The sequence below is a fragment of the Balaenoptera ricei genome, chromosome X (assembly GCF_028023285.1).
Source record: "Balaenoptera ricei isolate mBalRic1 chromosome X, mBalRic1.hap2, whole genome shotgun sequence".
Classification (NCBI taxonomy): domain Eukaryota; kingdom Metazoa; phylum Chordata; class Mammalia; order Artiodactyla; family Balaenopteridae; genus Balaenoptera; species Balaenoptera ricei.
The window spans coordinates 18,168,565-18,192,039 of record NC_082660.1 but is presented as its reverse complement, the minus strand read 5'-3'; the positions used below and the strand labels follow the sequence as shown (position 1 = coordinate 18,192,039).

The 23,475-nt window shown below is 36.7% G+C and overlaps 1 protein-coding gene across 4 annotated transcripts in view; it reads right to left on the bottom strand.

Annotated features, from left to right (window-relative positions):
* CNKSR2 (connector enhancer of kinase suppressor of Ras 2) overlaps positions 1-23,475 on the bottom strand; it is a 263,595-nt gene that overhangs the window by 198,791 nt on the left and 41,329 nt on the right. For all 4 annotated transcript variants that reach the window (XM_059911674.1, XM_059911675.1, XM_059911672.1 and 1 more), the window contains exon 2: positions 5,449-5,612. In XM_059911674.1, coding sequence (XP_059767657.1) covers positions 5,449-5,612 — 164 coding nt within the window. The remainder of the gene's footprint in view (positions 1-5,448; positions 5,613-23,475) is intronic.

Here is a 23,475-nt window from a genome sequence, read left to right as displayed (position 1 = left end):
AGCAACAAGTATATGAAGCGCCCCTTTGCTTTTGGCCAAAGGTATGCAGATGAGAAGTATTGTCTCAATTTTTTAAAAATGCAGGTTTATTCACTACAGACTTGCTTTTTACTGGATATGCATGGGACAACTAGGCATTACTATTGGTATAGAAAGGACTACATCAAGTAAACAAAAGCTTGGACATGAAATGTACTTAGCGATTTTCTTTATCCTATGTTACCTACGTGGCCAGTAACATTCATGCCAGGAACCAGGTGTGACTCCACACTGATTCAACATAGGCAGTCTAATCGTAAGGAACTGGTGCTAAGTTTCTACTGTTCTTCTCTCAGTTATACGCATGCAAAAGCACATGAAAGAAAGAAACAACATTTTAGAAAATCGAGTTGGTTATACCCTCACTAGTGGCAAATTCTCACTAAACACTTAACTGGAAATATTGGCACCATGTATTTTACAATGTCAATGCTATTTTATTCAGAGCTCTTAATTTGAATGCATCATGCAGCAGGTGTTTAGGTTTTATAATACTTTGCTTTGTAAATATGTGTGAGTCCTAAAAAGATTGCTTTAATGAATTTTTTTTAGAAATGAATTATTTTAAGATGAATGAACCAAGCAATTATGTTGCAAAGAAACAAATCCTAGCAATGGCAGGCATCAAATTTTTCCTGCAAAATACCTATTACATGAAAAGTATATGAAGAATGAAATGAAAACTGTTCTTATCCTGTCATAAATGATTCACTTGTACTTCTCAATAAAAGGTGCATTGTCAAAACATAAATTAAGGGGTATACATTAAACTATATGTATTTTATTTATGCTTTACTATTTTAGTTAATACAAGGTGCTCTCTATTGAAGCACACCAAATGATAGCATAACAGCTTGAAAGAGTTAATATAACTCCAAATCATGAAAAGCTTATTTCTTTCTCGGATAATATGGTACAAACAGTATAGTTGGTGCTTAATAAATATATGTTGCATGAATGAACAAGTTACTAAATAAACCTTTGATTTTCAACAGCTGCCATAACATTTATTCCCCATCAGGACTAATTTCAAGACAAGGCAGATGAAAATATTCCATTGCTCAAAAAAAACAAAGGAATTTGGTAATTTTTCTGTGTCTTCCTTATTTTAGGAACAGAAACTTCAGAGTCTGAGGCTGTGTCGGCAAGAGAATAAAATTACAGTTCTCTGGAGAAAGGCAGAGAACTTCATTCAGTAAGATAACAATAATTTAATATCCTCTATTTGCTAATCACTAGGCAGAAAGCATATCAAGGACCAAAAAACCTAAGCAAAGAATTATAATGTGATACAAAGTGTAAGCTGACGTTCTTCCCATCACTTCCCACTCTGCAGCAGCTAAATCAAAATTCTTATTTTTCTCTGATCACTGCATACTCTTTCACAATTCTGTCTTTACACATATTTTTTCTGCCTAGATAACTTTTCTCCAACTTTTTTATCTGGCAAACATCTACGCATCCTGCAAGTCCCAATGCAAATCCCATTTACACTTCCTGGATCCCTCAGTAGTGTTCATCATCTCCTTCTGCACTCCCCTGGGATTTTTTAAAAAAATCTATATTATCTTTTAATGACTGTCTTTACTGGACTGTATACATTTTTTTTAAAGGTGTAAGTTTAATTATTAGATAACACTTTAAAATCAATGAGAGTTTTCTCAGTTTCTGATCAGAAATTTTCACAATTAACATCAGTGTTTTAAAATATGGAGTATTAAAGACAGAGTATAATATCTACAGTTAATTTTCACTCAAACTCTTTCTATATAGACAGGTAGAGTAAAAATATATAACAGACACTCATCCATTAATCTTTAATGTGGAATAAGTTTATCTGTTTGGCAAAAATAATTGTCTCCTTTTCCCTTACCAGTCCATCCACATCCTTCCTAAAGCATGTATTAGATGGTTCATGAGTAATGAAATAAAAAATAGTCTCTAAAATGGACTGTATACATCTTAAGAGCACAGACTGTGCCTTTTTAATCTTTGTATTCCCTGTGGTAGCACTGTATGAGCATGAATATATAAGTTAAAAGAAGAAATAAATACAGTAGATGTAGGAAAAAGTAGAAGAGTCAGTAGAGACATTACAGTTTTGAAGAGACAAAACATAGTTCCCCATTGCCAACAGCACAACTCCTGATGCAATCAACTCAGCTTGCTGAAGAGGGATGTCACCTCCTGATTTTATAATGGCATGTAGAAGTAAATCAGAATTCACTGCTCAGAAATTTGCTTTATATTCACTGGAAAACATCTGGTGCATAAACTGTAAGATATGTGCACTTTTAACATGTTGATGTATAGCCATTAGGAAGCAGTGAAAAGGAAGTTTAATATTTGACCTCCTTGGGGAATAAACGTAGAAAGAATGAATTTAATGTTTTGATTTATTTTTTTCCCAAGAAAATGATGCAACACTATGGTGCTTAAACCCAGAACTGCATGGCAGTGGTCTGTATCTCTGATACCATCCTTTTAAGTAAGTCTAGGTCAGCAGAGCTTATCCCAGGCCAAACTCCAAAGCCTACAGGTCTAGACTATCTGTAGGTAGTACCGTAATCACCAATCTTATTTCCTTCTTCAAAGCGGCAGAGTGGAGCTCAGCATGTGAGTGGTTCACCTAAGAGAAGCCCTGCTTATGACACATACACTCTAGACTTCAAGCTGTGACACACTCAACTTTACTATTACAGAAGATGTGGCAAATAGGGGACTGCTAGGTCAGATACCCATCTCCAAGCCACTTATATTGTACCTTCATAGCCATTCTGACTCAGATTTGGAGACCAGTATGCAAAAACACTGTGGACTCTTACCTTACCCTGAGTACTAGCTTTTATTTCAGGCATGATTTCTGCAATCTGATTCAGATAAGGGAGAGTGCAAGTGCATGCTCTGGTCTGAATTAATTTCTCTTATCTCAGGAATAAGGAAACAAGAAGGTCCCCAAATTATCATGTGAAAAATATGTCAAGTCTCTTTCATCACCACTTTCAAAAAATGTTTATTCAGCATCTACTATTGCCAGGCATTTGTGCTACACACTAGGTGTTCAATAAGCAATGTCACTTTTCCCACATAGCTTGTAGTCTAGCAGAAGAAACAGACATTAAACTAATAAATACACACATAAATATATAATTACGAAATGAGATGAGGGTTAAGAAAGAGAGGAACAGTGGGGGGGCAATTTTAGACCAGGCCAGGGTGAGGGAGTGATCAGGGAATATCTCTGAGGAAAGGACAATTAAGGTAAGACTGAAATGTGTAAGTGGGAGGTACTATTCAACCAATCTGGTTTCAGATTCTTTAAAAACTATTTTCAATCAGGTCTTTTTCCCTTGCTTATTCTATTGGCTTTTAGTGAAATTTGATGACATTATTGGTGTTCCTTAATGAAAATAACAGTTCTCATTGCTTTTGTGACAACTCTTTCATAGTTGTCTTCACGCTTCTCTGACTACTCCATAAATCTCCTCTGCAGGCTACCTTTCTTCCTTCCCAGCTGGAGTGTCAAGTTGTGTCCTTTGTTCTTTATATTCTACAGGCCCTTCCTGGGTGATCTATCTATGGAGTCAATCCCTATATACTTGAGACTCCCAAATCTCTATCTTCAGCCACTTCTCAGCTTTAAATTCATAAATTCAATTGTCTGATGAGTATTTCTTTCTGGATAACCCAGAGATGCCTCAAATTCAACAAATCCAAAACTCAATTTATATTCCCACCTAAATTTATTCTTGCTGCTATTGCCTATCTTCATTATTGGAAGATCTTCTACTCTATCTCTGCAGCTAATAAGATGGAATGTTCCTCAACTTCCTTTATCTCACTCACCACTCCTAGTCACCAGATCTTCTCTATTCCTGTTGCACATCCTTAGTTTGAGCCCTAATCATAGCCTAAGTAGATTATTTTAAACATCTTCTAATTGTTCCCCTGTCTTCACTCTATGCCCAGTCCACTCCACCCTTCTCACTACCATCAGTTACCTTTTTAAAGCAAGTATTTGATCATTCTTGCATAGTCCTCCAGTGCCCAGATGAAGAAGTACTAATCTCTTATCAGGATATTAAGGTACTTTACAGTCTGGCCCTATTCTATCTTTAAAGCCTAATTTTAGGCCACTATTTCCCACTTATTTTGGGTGGGAAAATAGCTTATCATTTTTCATACACACCAGGCATGCTCCTTATTCTGTGTGCCTGTGTATGTGCTGTTTTATCTACCTGGAAATTCCTTCCCTCTGTCCCTCCACCTCTTAGGACACATGCTCGTCCTCCACTAGGCTGTTAAAGATCACCTCTTTTGCAATATGAACCCATTTATCTTAGTCAAAACTTCTGTGCCCCTAATACTCAGCTCATACTTTTATTTTAGTAATTATACTATAATATTGTGATTATTTATATGTCACTCTTCCCCCACCAGGCTTTTCAAGATGGCAGGAACTAGATCTTACATCTGACACACATAGTGCTGACTGTACTGATTCTTGAATTACGTTTAATTATCTACACATTTATTATTAATTATCATCATTTTAATAATAGTGACTACTTAGTGAATGCCTACTGTGTGCCAGGCACAGAATTAGGTGCTATTCAAACACTATCTCCTTTGCTTTTCACACCAATACCAAGAGGTAGTTGATATTATCTCTATTTTTTAAAAAAGAACTAAGGCTGTGGTGAAATGACTTGCCCACAAATGTCAGTAATTGACTGAGTCAAATTTCAGTCCCATATTATTATAAGACTCATGTTCTTTTTCACTGTAGCTCTAGCCCCAGGCATATGTTACTGTCATCTTACCTAACATGGGGAAAAAAAGTCTATGTTCCTCTCAGAATATCTAATGTACTATCAGAATCTTGCAGGATTCTTTTCACATTGATTTCTCTTGTCTGACTAGGCACTGCTATTTTAACACACAAAAGTAGACATATAATGTACAATATTCAATTTTCATTGATGTATACACAAAGAACACTAAAATAATTTAACTATGTTAAGGATGGTTTTTCTAAAATAGGATTACTTAATATTTGGGATACTAAAGCAAAACTTTTAGAAGGAAATGAACTTTATAACTGATTGTATGCAATCGTACATCCCAAATGCTTCTGTGAAAACTCCCTTGGTGAGCTCTTAGTTTTTCAAGTACCTAAATAAAATGTCACCAATTGAGTTAATAAGCCCCTTTAATTTGTAATTTGGTACTGCATAGTACATCAAATTCAATGAAGGAGGAAAATATCACCACAACCAGTTGGCTGATAATTAGGGGATTTTTTTTTTTTCTGCTTGAAGGAGAAGAGACAAAAAAATTTTAAGGAAAGAATTTTTAAAGGAAAAAAAAGCAAAGTTTCCCTTCCCACCAGTTTTATGATGTCCTTACCAGTGCACACAGAAGGTCAACCGCTTCCAAGATCAGTTCCTGATGGCCGATGCGGCTGACCCCCAGATCCTCTAGCTCTTGATGTGTAATGCGCAGCAGCTGGTCTCCACTGATCTTCTCCCTCTCAAAGTTCTTAATATACTGCTGCAAACAGTCATCAAGACCTGCAAAAGAAAAATACGGAAGAACAGAATGAAAAAAAAAAGACAGTTGAACCAAACAAATTTTTAAAAATAATAAAACAAGCACTAACTCCTACCCAGTCACAAGTTAAGTCCATTTCAGCTCTGGACTAGTTCAATCATCCACCTTTCCTCAACCTATATATGGGCTTCACTGGGGAAAAAAAAATCACTTCCTCATATCCCAGCTGTTAGGTTCCTATTTGAATTTTCCTCAGCAACTACTGGAAGTCTTCACCTCTCTTCTCAGCAGTTCTCTTTGTTGCCTGTTTCTCAAAATGTGCTAATGCACAGGTTCCCCTATTTCCAAATTTATCTGCACCACACTCCTCCTTTCTTCTTTCAGAGGGAGAGGTATCTTTCTTTCTATACAAGGCTAATCAATCTTCCTCTGCTCTGGAATCTTCTGCCACCTTAACACTACTTCAACAATTAAAAAATTAAATGCTCTATTTCAACCATTTCTTTTTTATTGACTCCTATGTTCAAACCTCTGCCATCTTAAAAAATAAAATAAAACAAAACAAAAACCTTTCCTTGATTTCCTTGATCCTGTGTTCGCCACCAGTCTGTTACTCCCTTCAGAGCCAAACCCCTTACACCTTTATTTTCTCACCTATAATGCACTCCTTAATCCACCATCATTTGGAATTTACCCAGATCCAAAAATGGAAATCCACAGTGGATATGTTTTTCAAGATTACTCAGGGCACTTCATAAGTGATTGGCCAGGCTACAGATTGGGTGGCTTCAATCACCTATGAAATGACCTGATATAAATGATGAACAGGACTAACAGGATTACTTCTCTCCAGATTTTTAAGTAAGGAATACCAAGACAATGAGGCAATCACAAAATCTAAAAGGTCTTGATTATATGTCAAGGAGGGAGACGAAAGGCCATAATGGGCAATGACCCAGCTGAAATTATGACAGAGCAGAAATTATAAGCAAGTAGAGAAAGCAGAGACGAGGTTACAACAATTGTGCAAAGGGAAGCAAAGTCCCATAACAGAAATTATGTAGCCATTGAGAGAAGAAAAGAGACACTCCTAAAAGACACCTGGTTCCTGATAGGATAGTTTAGTACCAGGCCACACATGTCCTTATTGTCTTTTCAAACTTTCTTGAAGTAACTTGAGTTACCCTGCAGTCTCTCTATACTACCTTTCTTTCACCTCCATTGGTATATGCACATCACTCTTTCCTGGTTCTCTCTGTCCATTCGTTCTCCGTACCCTTTCAGGATGTTTTCTCCAACTGTCCTAAAATATTGTTGCTCTCCACTCCAGGGACCCATTCCTGGCCCCCTTACCTCTCCTCTTTACATTCTAACTGAACAATCTCATCCATGCCCATGTCTTCAACTGCGATCTAATACCTCATACTTTCATTTCAGATCTCTCTCATGAATGCCAGACCTACAAATTGACACATCGTAACATGTCCACAACACAACTCATTTTCCCCTCCAGAGGAGTCTCTGCTGCATTCACCGTCTCAATGAATGGCACCACCATCTATCCCAGTATAAAGACTAAATGCATGGGAACCATTTTAGATTTATCTATCTTCCTTATATCCCTGCATCCAACCAATCTCCATGTCTGAACAATTGGTCCTCCGAAACATCGTTTATATATATATATCCTTTCCTCTCGTTCTCCACTGCCATCTTTCTAAATCAGGCCACAAACAGTGTGCCTAAAACAGTTTTACAGTTTTCCTGCTGCTAGTCATTATCCTCTCCATCTTCCCCAACATAAAAATTCCGATATCATTCTCTATCTCAAAAATGTTCACACAGCAAGATCCTTTTTGATCCACCTCCTAGAGAAATGGAAATAAAAACAAAAATAAACAAATGGGACCTAATGAAACTTAAAAGCTTCTGCACAGCAAAGGAAAACATAAACAAGACCAAAAGACAACCCTCAGAATGGGAGAAAATATTTGCAAATGAAGCAACTGACAAAGGATTAATCTTCAAAATTTACAAGCAGCTCATGCAGCTCAATATCAAAAAAACAGGTCACTCCCTCTTGCGAGAGCACCAGAATCACAACTGGCTGCTGGACAATCATTGACAGGAAGACCCTGGACTTCACCAAGGAGGATACCCCACGTCCAAGGACAGAGGAGAAGCCACAGTGAGATGGTAGGAGGGGCGCAATCAGAGTAAAACCAAACCCCATAACTGCTGGGTGGGTGACTCACAGACTGGCGAACACTTATACCACAGAAGTCCACCCACTGGAGTAAAGGTTCTGAGCCCCACGTCAGGCTTCCCAACCTGGGGGTCAGGCAACGGGAGGAGGAATTCCTAGAGAATCAGACTTTGAAGGCTAGTGGGAATTGGATTGCAGGACTTTGACGGGACTGGGGGAAACAGAGATCCCACTCTTGGAGGGCACACACAAAGTAATGTGTGCATCAGGACCCAGGGGAAGGAGCAGTGAGCCTGGGGGAGACTGAACCAGACCTACCTGCTGGTGTTGGGGGGTCTCCTGCAGAGGCGAGTGGTGGCTCTGTTTCACCGTGGGGATAAGGACACTGGCAGCAGAGGTTCTGGGAAGTTCTCCTTGGCGTGAGCCCTCCCAGAGTCTGCCATTAACCCCACCAAAGAGCACGGGTAGGCTCCAGTGTTGGATTGCCTCAGGCAAAACAGCCAACAGGGAGGGAACCCAGCCCCACCCATCAACAGTCAAGTGGATTAAGGTTTTACTGAGCTCTGACCGCCACAGCAACAGGGAGGGAACCCAGCCCCACCCATCAACAGTCAAGTGGATTAAGGTTTTACTGAGCTCTGACCGCCACAGCAACAGTCAGCTCTACCCACCACCAGAGCCTCCCATCAAGCCTCTTAGATAGCCTCAACCACCAGAGGGCAGACAACAGAAGCAAGAAAAACTATAATCCTGCAGCCTGTGGACCAAAAACCACAGTTACAGAAAGATAGAGAAGATGAAAAGGCAGAGGGCTATGTCGCAGATGAAGGAACAAGATAAAACCCCAGAAAAACAACTAAATGAAGTGGAGATAGGCAACCTTCCAGAAAAAGAATTCAGAATAATGATAGTGAAGATGATCCAGGACCTTGGAATAAGAATGGAGGCAAAGATTGAGAAGATGCAAGAAATGATTAACAAAGACCTAGAAGAATTAAAGAACAAACAAACAGAGATGACCAATACAATAACTGAAATGAAAACTACACTAGAAGGAATCAATAGCAGAATAACTGAGGCAGAAGAACGGATAAGTGACCTGGAAGACAGAATGATGGAATTCACTGCCGCGGAACAGACTAAAGAAAAAAGAATGAAAAGAAATGAAGACAGCCTAAGAGACCTCTGGGACAACATTAAACGCAACAACATTCGCATTATAGGGGTCCCAGAAGGAGAAGAGAGAGAGAAAGGACCAGAGAAAATATTTGAAGAGATTATAGTCGAAAACTTCCCTAACATGGGAAAGGAAATAGCCACCCAAGTCCAGGAAGCGCAGAGAGTCCCATACAGGATAAACCCAAGGAGAAACACGCCGAGACACATAGTAATCAAAGTGGCAAAAATTAAAGACAAAGAAAAATTATTGAAAGCAGTAAGGGAAAAACGACAAATAACATACAAGGGAACTCCCATAAGGTTAACAGCTGATTTCTCAGCAGAAACTCTGCAAGCCAGAAGGGAGTGGCATGATATACTTAAAGTGATGAAAGGGAAGAACCTACAACCAAGATTACTCTACCCAGCAAGGATCTCATTTAGATTTGATGGAGAAATCAAAAGCTTTACAGACAAGCAAAAGCTAAGAGAATTCAGCACCACCAAACCAGCTCTACAACAAATGCTAAAGGAACTTCTCTAAGTGGGAAACACAAGAGAAGAAAAGGACCTACAAAAACAAACCCAAAACAATTAAGAAAATGGTCATAGGAACATACATATCGATTATTACCTTAAACGTGAATGGATTAAATGCCCCAACCAAAAGACATAGACTGGCTGAATGGATACAAAAACAAGACCCATATATATGCTTTCTACAAGAGACCCACTTTAGACCTAGGGACACATACAGACTGAAAGTGAGGGGATGGAAAAAGATATTCCATGCAAATGGAAATCAAAAGAAAGCTGGAGTAGCTATACTCATATCAGATAAAATAGACTTTAAAATAAAGAATGTTACAAGAGACAAGGAAGGACACTACATAATGATCCAGGGATCAATCCAAGAAGAAGATATAACAATTATAAATATATATGCACCCAACATAGGAGCACCTCAATACATAAGGCAACTGCTAACAGCTATAAAAGAGGAAATCGACAGTAACACAATAATAGTGGGGGACTTTAACACCTCACTTACACCAATGGACAGATCATCCAAAAGGAAAATAAATAAGGAAACAGAAGCTTTAAATGACACAATAGACCAGATAGATTTAATTGATATATATCGGACATTCCATCCAAAAACAGCAGATTACACGTTCTTCTCAAGTGCGCACGGAACATTCTCCAAGATAGATCACATCTTGGGTCACAAATCAAGCCTCAGTAAATTTAAGAAAATTGAAATCATATCAAGCATCTTTTCTGACCACAACGCTATGAGATTAGAAATGAATTACAGGGAAAAAAACGTAAAAAGGACAAACACATGGAGGCTAAACAATACGTTACTAAATAACCAAGAGATCACTGAAGAAATCAAAGAGGAAATCAAAAAATACCTAGAGACAAATGACAATGAAAACACGACGACCCAAAACCTATGGGATGCAGCAAAAGCAGTTCTAAGAGGGAAGTTTATAGCTATACAAGCCTACCTAAAGAAACAAGAAAAAGCTCAAGTAAACAATCTAACCTTACACTTAAAGAAACTAGAGAAAGAAGAACAAACAAAACCCAAAGTTAGCAGAAGGAAAGAAATCATAAAGATCAGAGCAGAAATAAATGAAATAGAAACAAAGAAAACAATAGCAAAGATCAATAAAACTAAAAGTTGGTTCTTTGAGAAGATAAACAAAATTGATAAGCCATTAGCCAGGCTCATCAAGAAAAAGAGGGAGAGGACTCAAATCAATAAAATCAGAAATGAAAAAGGAGAAGTTACAACAGACACTGCAGAAATACAAAGCATCCTAAGAGACTACTACAAGCAACTTTATGCCAATAAAATGGACAACCTGGAAGAAATGGACAAATTCTTAGAAAGGTATAACCTTCCAAGACTGAACCAGGAAGAAATAGAAAATATGAACAGACCAATCACAAGTAATGAAATTGAAACTGTGATTAAAAATCTTCCAACAAACAAAAGTCCAGGACCAGACGGCTTCACAGGTGAATTCTATCAAACATTTAGAGAAGAGCTAACACCCATCCTTCTCAAACTCTTCCAAAAAATTGCAGAGGAAGGAACACTCCCAAACTCATTCTATGAGGCCACCATCACCCTGATACCAAAACCAGACAAAGACACTACAAAAAAAGAAAATTACAGACCAATATCACTGATGAATATAGATGCAAAAATCCTCAACAAAATACTAGCAAACAGAATCCAACAACACATTAAAAGGATCATACACCACGATCAAGTGGGATTTATCCCAGGGATGCAAGGATTCTTCAATATACGCAAATCAATCAATGTGATACACCATATTAACAAATTGAAGAATAAAAACCATATGATCATCTCAATAGATGCAGAAAAAGCTTTTGACAAAATTCAACACCCATTTCTGATAAAAACTCTCCAGAAAGTGGGCATAGAGGGAAGCTACCTCAACATAATAAAGGCCATATATGACAAACCCACAGCAAACATCATTCTCAATGGTGAAAAACTGAAAGCATTTCCTCTAAGATCAGGAACAAGACAAGGATGTCCACTCTCACCACTATTATTCAACATAGTTTTGGAAGTCCTAGCCACGGCAATCAGAGAAGAAAAAGAAATAAAAGGAATACAAATTGGAAAAGAAGAAGTAAAACTGTCACTGTTTGCGGATGACATGATACTATACATAGAGAATCCTAAAACTGCCACCAGAAAACTGCTAGAGCTAATTAATGAATATGGTAAAGTTGCAGGATACAAAATTAATGCACAGAAATCTCTTGCATTCCTATACACTAATGATGAAAAATCTGAAAGAGAAATTATGGAAACACTCCCATTTACCATTGCAACAAAAAGAATAAAATACCTAGGAATAAACCTACCTAGGGAGACAAAAGACCTGTATGCAGAAAACTATAAGACACTGATGAAAGAAATTAAAGATGATACCAACAGATGGAGAGATATACCATGTTCTTGGATTGGAAGAATCAACATTGTGAAAATGAGTATACTACCCAAAGCAATCTACAGATTCAATGCAATCCCTATCAAATTACCAATGGCATTTTTTACTGAGCTAGAACAAATCATCTTAAAATTTGTATGGAGACACAAAAGACCCCGAATAGGCAAAGCAGTCTTGAGGCAAAAAAATGGAGCTGGAGGAATCAGACTCCCTGACTTCAGACTATACTACAAAGCTACAGTAATCAAGACAATATGGTACTGGCACAAAAACAGAAACATAGATCAATGGAACAAGATAGAAAGCCCAGACATTAACCCACGCACCTATGGTCAACTAATCTATGACAAAGGAGGCAAAGATATACAATGGAGAAAAGACAGTCTCTTCAATAAGTGGTGCTGGGAAAACTGGACAGCTACATGTAAAAGAATGAAATTAGAATACTCCCTAACACCATACACAAAAATAAACTCAAAATGGATTAGAGACCTAAATATAAGACTGGACACTATAAAACTCTTAGAGGAAAACATAGGAAGAACACTCTTTGACATAAATCACAGCAAGATCTTTTTTGATCCACCTCCTAGAGTAATGGAAATAAAAACAAAAATAAACAAGTGGGACCTAATGAAACTTCAAAGCTTTTGCACAGCAAAGGAAACCATAAACAAGACGAAAAGACAACCCTCAGAATGGGAGAAAATATTTGCAAATGAATCAACGGACAAAGGATTAATCTCCAAAATATATAAACAGCTCATTCAGCTCAATATCAAAGAAACAAACACCCCAATCCAAAAATGGGCAGAAGACCTAAATAGACATTTCTCCAAAGAAGACATACAGATGGCCACGAAGCACATGAAAAGATGCTCAACATCACTAATTATTAGAGAAATGCAAATCAAAACTACAATGAGGTATCACCTCACTCCTGTTAGAATGGGCATCATCAGAAAATCTACAAACAACAAATGCTGGAGAGGGTGTGGTGAAAAGGGAACCCTCTTGCACTGTTGGTGGGAATGTAAATTGATACAGCCACTATGGAGATCAATATGGAGGTTCCTTAAAAAACTAAAAATAGAATTACCATATGACCCAGCAATCCCACTACTGGGCATATACCCAGGGAAAACCGTAATTCAAAAAGACACATGCACCCGAATGTTCATTGCAGCACTATTTACAATAGCCAGGTCATGGAAGCAACCTAAATGCCCATCAACAGACGAATGGATAAAGAAGATGTGGTACATATATACAATGGAATATTACTCAGCCATAAAAAGGAACGAAATTGAGTCATTTGTTGAGACGTGGATGGATCTAGAGACTGTCATACAGAGTGAAGTAAGTCAGAAAGAGAAAAACAAATATCGTATATTAATGCATGTATGCGGAACCTAGAAAAATGGTACAGATGAGCCAGTTTGCAGGGCAGAAGTTGAGACACAGATGTAGAGAATGGACATATGGACACCAAGGGGGGAAAACTGCGGTGGGGTGGGGATGGTGGTGTGCTGAATTGGGCGATTGGGATTGACATGTATACACTGATGTGTATAAAACTGATGCCTAATAAGAACCTGCAGTATAAAAAAACAAACAAAACAACTAATACTAAACTTTCATTGGGTTATTTGTATGGAAATATGTTAATATAAATGTTTCAGACATTACATGAAATTTCTAAAAATCTTATATTTGTATTTGTATGGAAATATGTATGGAAATATGTTAATATAAATGTTTTAGACATTACATGAAATTTCTAAAAATCATATTTGTATTTGTATGGAAATATGTATGGGAATATGTTAATATAAATGTTTCAGACATTACATGAAATTACTAAAAATGTTATATTTGTACTTGTATGGAAATATGTATGGAAATATGTTAATATAAATGTTTCAGACATTACATGAAATTTCTAAAAATCTTATATGTTCTGGTATAATGTTATAAGTAATAATCCTAGTTATTACTTTAAAATGTATATCTCAGAAATAACTAATTTTCTTGTCAACTGCATTATTATGAACTGTCATCAAATCTTTAACCGTGGTCATTGTTAAGTCTTTTGTCATTTACAGACAGTTCTGGGTGTACTCTGATGATTTTGCAAATATGTTCCTATAAAAGGGTTTCATCTTCAAGAAATACATGGAAAAGACTCTGACAAGTCCAGGTTTCTGGTAACGGACTGTACTGCTGAACTGAATGAATAAGCATTTTCAGAACTCTAATGAAAAACTGATGAACTCATAAAAGTGCTAACAAAAGATCAAGACGAAAAAAAAAATTAATTACATGGGACTGAGTGAACTGATGAGGATGAGTATAATTTTTGTGACTTTCTGTCTGAATTTAAAAAAAAAAAAAAAAAAAAAAAAAAAAAATTCCACAAGGACTCAGAGGCAAAGAATATACAAATCAATTTTCACTGCAAAGTAAAGGAGCTGTTACAGTGGAGGATTACTGGACTGAATGTCAATACTATGACATAGTATGAGTGTGTTTCATGTTTGGTAATTGCAATCATTGTTGCTTTTGTTGTGGTCATCCATGTACAATGCTTGGTGTCAGTCGATTTATCTCTTGTAAAAATAAAATACAGTGTGTGTGTGAAAAAAAAAAAAAAAAAAAAACAAACAACCCAATCCAAAAATGGGCAGAAGACCTAAATAGACATTTCTCCAAATAAGATATACAGATTGCCAACAAACACATGAAAGGATGCACAACATCACTAAATCATTAGAGAAATGCAAATCAAAACTACAATGAGGTATCACCTCACACTGGTCAGAACGGCCATCATCAAAAAATCTACAAACAATAAATGCTGGACAGGGTGTGGAGTAAAGGGAACCCTCTTGCACTGTTGGTGGGAATGTACATTGATACAGCCACTATGGAGAACAGTATGGAGGTTCCTTAAAAAACTAAAAATAGAACTACCATTCGACCCAGCAATCCCACTACTGGGCATATACCCTGAGAAAACCGTAATTCAAAAAGAGTCATGTACCAAAATGTTCATTGCAGTTCTATTTAGAATAGCCAGAACATGGAAGCAACCTAAGTGTCCATCGACAGATGAATGGATAAAGAAGATGTGGCACATATATACAATGGAATATTACTCAGCCATAAAAAGAAACGAAATTGAGTTATTTGTAGTGAGGTAGATGGACCTAGAGTCTGTCATACAGAGTGAAGTAAGTCAGAAAGAGAAAAACAAATACAGTATGCTAACACATATATATGGAATCTAAAAATAAAATGGTTCTGAAAAACCTAGGGGGAGGACAGGAATAAAGACACAGATGTAGAGAATGGACTTGAGGACACAGGGAGGGGTAAGGGTAAGCTGGCGTGAAGTGAGAGAGAGGCATTGACATATACACACTACCAAATGTAAAACAGATAGCTAGTGAGAAGCAGCCACATAGCACAGGGAGATCAGCTCGGTGCTTTGTGACCACCTAGCGGGGTGGGATAGGGTGGGAGGGAGACGCAAGAGGGAGGAGACATGGGGATATATGTATATGTATAGCTGATTCACTTTGTTATAAAGCAGAAACTAACCATTGTAAAGCAATTATACTCCAATAAAGATGTTAAAAAAATGTCCAATGTTTCCTCATATTTATGACAGAACAAAATCTGAACTACTTTATATAGTGTTCAAGGCCCTCCCTGACCTGGACCTTGCCTTCCTATACAGACTCATTTCAGACACCCTCCACACTTTCCAATCTACCACTCCACCGACCTCCATCACAACAATGCCCACATTATAATTCTTTGTTCCCATGTCTGTGTGCCCAATAAATAGACTGGAAATTCCTTGAAGTTGGGTACTGTGTCTTCTGAATTTGGAGAACCCAGGGCTTATAGCACAGTGACTGACACAGACTAATGCTCAATGTGTAAACTGAATAAATTAATAGACATTTAATTTTATGCTATATAACCTGGTCAGAGCAAAAAGGGAACTTTTTTTCTTTTTTTAAAAAATTTTATTGCAGTATAGTTGATTTACAATGTTGTGTTAGTTTCAGAAAAAAAGGAACATTTTAAATAAGAGCTAATTCTAAAATTAGAGGGGCAAAAGAACGTTTGGTACATGGCATTTTGAAGCACTCATGTCTTGATACACTGCAGAATAATATGAGATAGATAGACTGTTATTATTTTGAGTTGATTTTTCTTACAATTCCTCTATGTAAAGGAATGATAAAGGGTTTCCTAGAGCATCAAAGACAGCATCATTATTAAAGTTACAGACCAAGTCACATACTAACTGGCCGGGTAGAAATAAGGAAGAGAGAGACTTATCCTGTATCACATTAATGGCTGCCTAATTTAATTATCAAGGTATATTAGCCCATAATATAGGAAGTATCTTGGCTCCTCTATTTAAAATGTAAAATATATGGTAAATATGCAGCTAGGGTATTATAATACAATCACAATAATGCCACTTTATGTCAATATATGTATTTATGAACCATATGAACCATATATGTATTTTTTTCTCAACTGAATTATAAGTAATCAATGACCTTATAATATTTTAGAGTTGTTGTTTTGACTGAAAGGTCAAAAGCAACACCTCATATCTATGTATGGAGAAAATATGGTCCAGAAAGAGTTGCCTACAAAAATCACAAAAATGAATACATTACAAAATTGGGCTAAAGGTCTGAACCTCATGATTCTAGGATCTATGCAGCACATATGTGATCATTTAAACGCCCCTCACTCATACATTGTTTTATTTAAAGTAGAACTATCCCATTTTCAAGAAGGAGAAGTTCTTTAGTGATTATGTGTCTAGTCTTCAACACTGTAACATTTATTAAGTAGATAAAATGAGAACTAATATATACCAGGTTTTTAAAATATCATTATCCATCCCATTTTCCTAAGATTTTAAGCTTTAATGTTGTATGAATTCTTTCCTTAGGTACCACCAAATTTTACCCTCTTTTGTTGATGTTCTAAATAATTATAAGTAAAATTTATAACATCCACGTACAAATTCCTACCTATTGTTCTTAAGAAAACATACAGAAAATGTGTTGATCCATACTTTAAACCACACAAATTTACCTTGAAGACAATCATGCACTTTTGTCAACTGAAATATTAAACAAACTATACACTAAAACAATCAAAAGGAAGGCTTGGAATCATTACTATGACATATCTCTGACTGTCTCAGTAAATTATACTGCTTTCTGCCATCTGCAGGGAAAGGAATGAACATAATCAAAGCTCTAGAAAGAGGTTCCAAAAATAATGAAACATTTACAAAATGATGATGATATCTGAGAGATATCCTAAGGATGTATAAATTTTCAGTAAATCAATGATATTACAGAAGATGGAGTAAAATAAATACATAAATCCATTATAATGCGGAAGTAGAGTAGAATATACAAATTATTACATTTAATACTCAAAATCTTAAAAACCCACTTAAAACTGATGTTAGAGGATGAGTCTATCCCTACTCCAGGAAATTTTACTTTCTACATCATTTTATACACAACACGTGCTCTCATCTAAAAACAGAACACTCTCTGATGTTTATAGCAAAAAAAAAAAAAAGGTAAATTCTTTAGAGTTCTATTGCCACTCACGATTCACTGTGAAGAACAAAGATTGACATATGAAGGTTTGTGAGGACCTATGTCCCACTTCTGTAAAATAAGGTTAGGAAGTTATTAAAACAAACATGCATCAGTCCAATATCCTTTTGCTTACTCTAATACATGAATGATAATTCAAGGCAGAATATCTTACTTTTAATCTAGTTTTCGGCCCCCTCGTTTCACTGACACTGTTTTTTGCTAAGATCGACAATGATGGGTAACACTTGATTCAATTGCCCCATTTCCAATCTCAATCTTCCTATAAGCAACTTATTTCTTTATTTCTACCACCATTTTTCCAGTCTCAGAGCCATTTATGATGACTTCCCAATTTAATCCCTTATCTTGTCGTTTAGTGAGGAACATAATTTATTCATTCAAAATAGCTCTTGCTCTGTCCTTTCATTTCTGATGACACTGTCACCAGCTTACTCATGCTGTATATAGCCTGCCCTGATTCCCAGTTGCTCCCCCCGGCATCAGTCTGTCCAGTCTATCACAGTCAGATCTCTAAAAACACTCTTCAATCAAGCCATTTCCTGATTCAAAAACTTCAAGAACTCCTCCTGCCAAAAGGTTAAAATTCAAAGATCTTTAAAAAAATTTTTAACTATTAAAACTTTTTTTTTTGGTCCTGGATGTTATTTTGTTAATTGTGACATCTACTATAGACAATACAAGCATTTTCTATAATATAAACAGCTAGAAAGCTCATATGACCATCTTTTTCTTCTATACATAGGATAGTATAAAATGATAAATGATCTAGCAAAAGATAATTCACATTTAAGATCTTGTGGTACCTCCTAAATCATCTAAAAAGGATGAAATTATATTCAGTAGCATTTCAGCACTAAGAGAATTTTACTGTGTTCTAATTAGTGGAAAACTGACCAAACTACAACAATATATAGGCTACTTAACAGATACCTAGCATATCTAATAAATCAAATTCCTGGAGCATTCTAGAAACATGAGATTTTGCTCTAGAACCCATGCAGTTAAAATTTGTTTTAACAATTCCCATATAGTTCTGGGATGATATAGCCATGTAAATTCTTGATTTAATTCAGCAATAAGCTGGCCAACACTCTTACTTCGTAAGTAAAAGTGTATTTACTCTTTGCTCTGCTTTTTACTATATTCAAATTTATATTTTGTTCAACCAAAAAAAAATAAGAAAAACTTTTCTTCAAAAGCATTTAATGCCACTAGATAATTCTAAATTCCAACAAAAATTACGCAATATCTGCTTTAACAAATGGGAAATAATGTGAACAAGAATAACAAACTGTGGAGCAACCATACCATGGAATACCACTTAGCAATTAAAAAGGAACTATTGACATACACAATAATTTGGATGGAGCTCAGAGTATTATGCTGAGTGAAAATGACCAATCTGAAAGAGGTTACTGAATGATCCAATTTATATTATATAGTGAAAAAGGCAAAACTATTGCAGCAGAAAACAGATCAGTAGTTGCCAGGGATTGGGAAAATGAAGAGGTTGTGACTATAAAGCAGCATGGAGGGAGTTTTCTGGGGTGAAGAAACAGTTTTGTATCTCAATTGTGTTGGTAACATAAATCTATACACGTATTAAAACTCATACAACTGTAATGCCCCAAAAGTCAATTTTATTCTGCTAATTTTAAAAATTAAAAAAATTACAAATGAACTACAGGCTATATAACATTTGGAAAACACTATTAAACTAAAATTTTAGTTGAAGAAATTTCCCTTCTGATATCATTTTATCGTAGTGTCTGATATAAAAGACCCAGACCAGGGAATAATGTTTCCAGCAATCCATTCAGCAACTATTTATTAAGTACCTGCTACTAACTTTGGGGCAGTGTGCATTCATGCATTTAACTACCTTTGAAAAGACTCCTTCACGCTGTTAATTAGCAGAGCTGAGAGACAATAAACAGAATTCTCTCTAAGAAGCTGTATATGATGTAGGGTGTGCAGACTGATGCAGTAGAAAATCAATCAGTGCCTGTGGTCTTTAGAAGACTTCTTAAATGGCCAAGCCCCACTATACTGATCATCACCATTTCTACTCTTCTCCTCAAACCTAACTTTTTTCTCGAAAAACTTAATGTTGTCTTTAAGACAGAGACTAAAAAACAAATCTTGACTGGGTGACTGGGTGGTAATATGTCAATTGTTCCATTTTGCAAAACAATTCAGCCTTTTTACAATCTGTTTCTGGTTCTTCATTTTAAACCAGAGCAGGTTTTAAATGCCAGGCAACTTTAAAAGGAATTTCAGAGAAATATCTGCTTTAAAACTCCCCTCTAGGGACTTCCCTGGTGGCGCAGTGGTAAAAATCCGCCTGCCAATCCAGGGGACAGGAGTTCAATCCCTGGTCTGGGAAGATCCCACATGCCACGGAGCAACTAAGCCCGCATGCCGCAACTACTGAGCCCTCATGCTGCAACTACTGAAGCCCGCGCTCCTAGAGCCTGTGCTCCGCAACAAGAGAAGCCACTGCAATGAGAAGCCGCGCACCGCAACGAAGAGTAGCCCCTGCTCGCCGCAACTAGAGAAAGCCCATGCGCAGCGACGAAGACCCAACGCAGCCAAAAAAAAAAAACAAAACAAAAAACAAAAAAACTCCCCTCTCCTAGAAAACGATCAAAAGAAAGCAAAAGTAAGAAAGAAAACTTCATCAGCACTGAAACTAGGAGACAGTGCCAAACATATAATAGACAGACTAAAGATTTAATATTAAAAAAATAAAAACTAGGTACTAGAAGAAAACTGGGTTCTGTATCAAACCAAAGCCAGAAACAGTAAAGAACGTGACATAGATTTGAGTATACAAAAATTAGGTTTTTGTTACGACATATCAAACGAGAACATTCACAAAAGAAGTACTTAAAATATCTCCAGTGATTTATTACATCAAGGTCAACTAAAGAGGGCAAAGAAAGCCACAGACATGCTATCAAGTTGCTTAAAACTGCTCAATTTTAAAATGCTGAGATATGGTAATCTGAGATAGCAACCTTAAAATGCACATTACACAAAGCAATGTTTGAATGGTTTCATAATTTTGTAATTTTTAAAGTTTTTGATTCAGACATGGTAAATCAGCTGGACAAGCAGTTTTTCTCAAAGTGATTTTTAAGACAGCTTACACAAACTTTTAAATGCTCTTAAGTAAAGATGAAATAAACTGTTAGAGTTTTATTAATAATTATACAATTATGCTGCACTTCCATATTTTAATTTTTAAAACAAAGTCTAAAATGATTTTAAAGACATGTTCAATAAACAAAGACTGCCTGCTATTGTCATGGGGCTTAAAGCTATTACATACTTAGGAATTCATATACAATAATTTTAAAAGGATCACACTTAGTCCCCCAAATTAATAGGCAGTTTCAGAGACAGTGTTAGCTAAAACTGAAACTGTTTTTCTCTTTTCAAGTCTTCATAGTCCTTACTAAAAATATTTTATTAACAGAAAACAACTTTAATATGAATCACAGGGAGACGCAGCATAAGAAATTAGTTGCAAACCTAGGGATTAGTAAGTCTTTCATTTTATAACCTTATAGGTAAACATTTGTTGTTTGTTTATTTAAGGAAGCTTAAGGACATCTAAGCCTTTCATCTTTTATTCTGGCATTCAACCTCCAAATTCAGGCCCCAACCTATCTTTCTAACATTATCTCTCATACATTCATATATCCTACATTGCAGACAACTTGAACAACTCAACTGCTTCCTTCACGGGATCCCAGTTACCCAGAGTATCCTCTTCTACATATTTAGTTGCTGAAATCCTGTCAGGTCTTGATCATCGAATCAGATGGATCCCTCTTCTCTTAATATCTTTGGATTTTACACTATGGTACTTATTAGCCATGCTGTTTTTTATAACCTCCTTATTAGTGTCTTATTCTCCCAATAGATTATAGAGCCCTGAAGGGTAGCATCACTGACTTCACACAACACTGAGCACAGCGGGCACCTGATACATATTCAGTCATTCCTTCATTTAATCAATATTTACTGAAGTGATTACTATGTGCTAGGCACTGGGAATCAATGCCAGGCAAAAACTAACATGGCTATTGACTTTATGAAGTTTATAGTATAATACTGAAGACAAACATTAATCATTTAATTGCCAAAATAGATGTATAAATACAAGCTGCGATAACTATTATGAGGGAAAAAATACACTGTACTGTGAGAAACAAAAATGGAGACTTACCCTAGGCTGAGGTGGAAGTCAGGAATGGCTTCCTTGAGGAATCAACGACTGTACTATGATCTATAAGCTTAAACACTGTTAACTAGGCAAAGGGGAGGAAGAGAGGGGACAGTGTAGGCAAAAGAAAGACATATGCAAAGGCTGTGCTACAAAAGGAACACGTATATTAAAAAAACTGGAAGAGGTTTGTGTGACTGAAATTCAGAGATGAGGAAGAGAATGGAGCAGCATGGGGTTCAAGAGATGGGCCAGAGCAAGACGATGCAGGGTCTTGTAGGCCATATTCAGAATCCTGATCATGACTCTAAGAGCAATGAGAAGGTACTGAAGGGTCTGAAACAGGTAGCATTAAAGGTGTTTTGTGTTTTGTGAACATTACTGCAGCTGTAGTATGATAAATGAATTGGAGGCTGCCAAGAGGGAGGCAGGTTGGGTGACATTTGAAATAATCTAAGTATGAAATGTTAGTAATTTGTCCTAGGATGATGGCAAGAAAGGAAGAGACAGATTGGAAAGAAGATAAAATGTGCAGGACTTAGTGCTGGATTGGATGTGTGAGGTAGAGCAGGCCACAAGAGGTAAGATGATGTCTACATTTCTGGATTACAGAAATGGATAAATGGTGACATTTTTCACAGACAATGGAAACACCAAAGGAGAAGCCACTTACAGTAGCTGGCTCTCTTCTGGACGTGTTGGGATTACAGTTCCTTTGAGACAGCCAGGTAGCAATGCTAAGTAGTCAGTCAGAAATAAAGGTCTGCTCTGGAGATATATATTTGAAAGTCATTGGTATATAGGTAGAAAATTGGTTAACTAGGGAAAATGAATAGAGTGAAATGAAGATTTAGAACAAAACTAAATGTAAAGGTAAAAAAAACCATGAAGAAGTACAGCCAGAGAGGAATGGTAAAAAATGAGAAAAGTGTGGTGTCATGAAGGTGAACGCAAGAAAAAAAAATGTTTCAAGACTAGCAGTTACAGGACTGTGGTAAGAGAAAACTCTGGGTCACACGTGCCACAACTACTGAAGCCCAGGCGCCTAGAGCCCGTGCTCCACAACAAGAGAAGCCACTGCAATGAGAAGCCTGCACACCACAACGAAGAGTAGCCCCCGCTCGCCGCAACTAGAGAAAGCCTGCGCACAGCAACGAAGCCGACGCAGCCAAAAATAAATAAATAAATAAATTTATTAAAAAAAAGAAAACTCTGGGTCAGGTGGCCAGAATTCAAAGCCCACTGTGAATTTGACAATAAGGAGATTATCAGGGACTTTAACCAGAATATCATAATAGTAAAAACAGAAACCAGACAGAGCATGGAGTTGAAGGGTGAGAAAGTAGAGGCCTTGCATACAGAATATTCCTTTCGGAGAGTATATGGTACTGGCGAGGATGGAGAGTTGATAAGGAGGTAACTTGCTGGGCAAAGGGGCTATTGTTATACCAATTTTAGACATGCAAGAACTAAAGAATATATGGTGAAAGGACCTAAAGGTGAATAATGTTACCATTTATCCATTTGCAAGATTAGGTAACTCCCTAAGTGTACACAGTAACTGACCAGCAAAGCAAGGATTAAAACCTAGTCCCAGAGGAT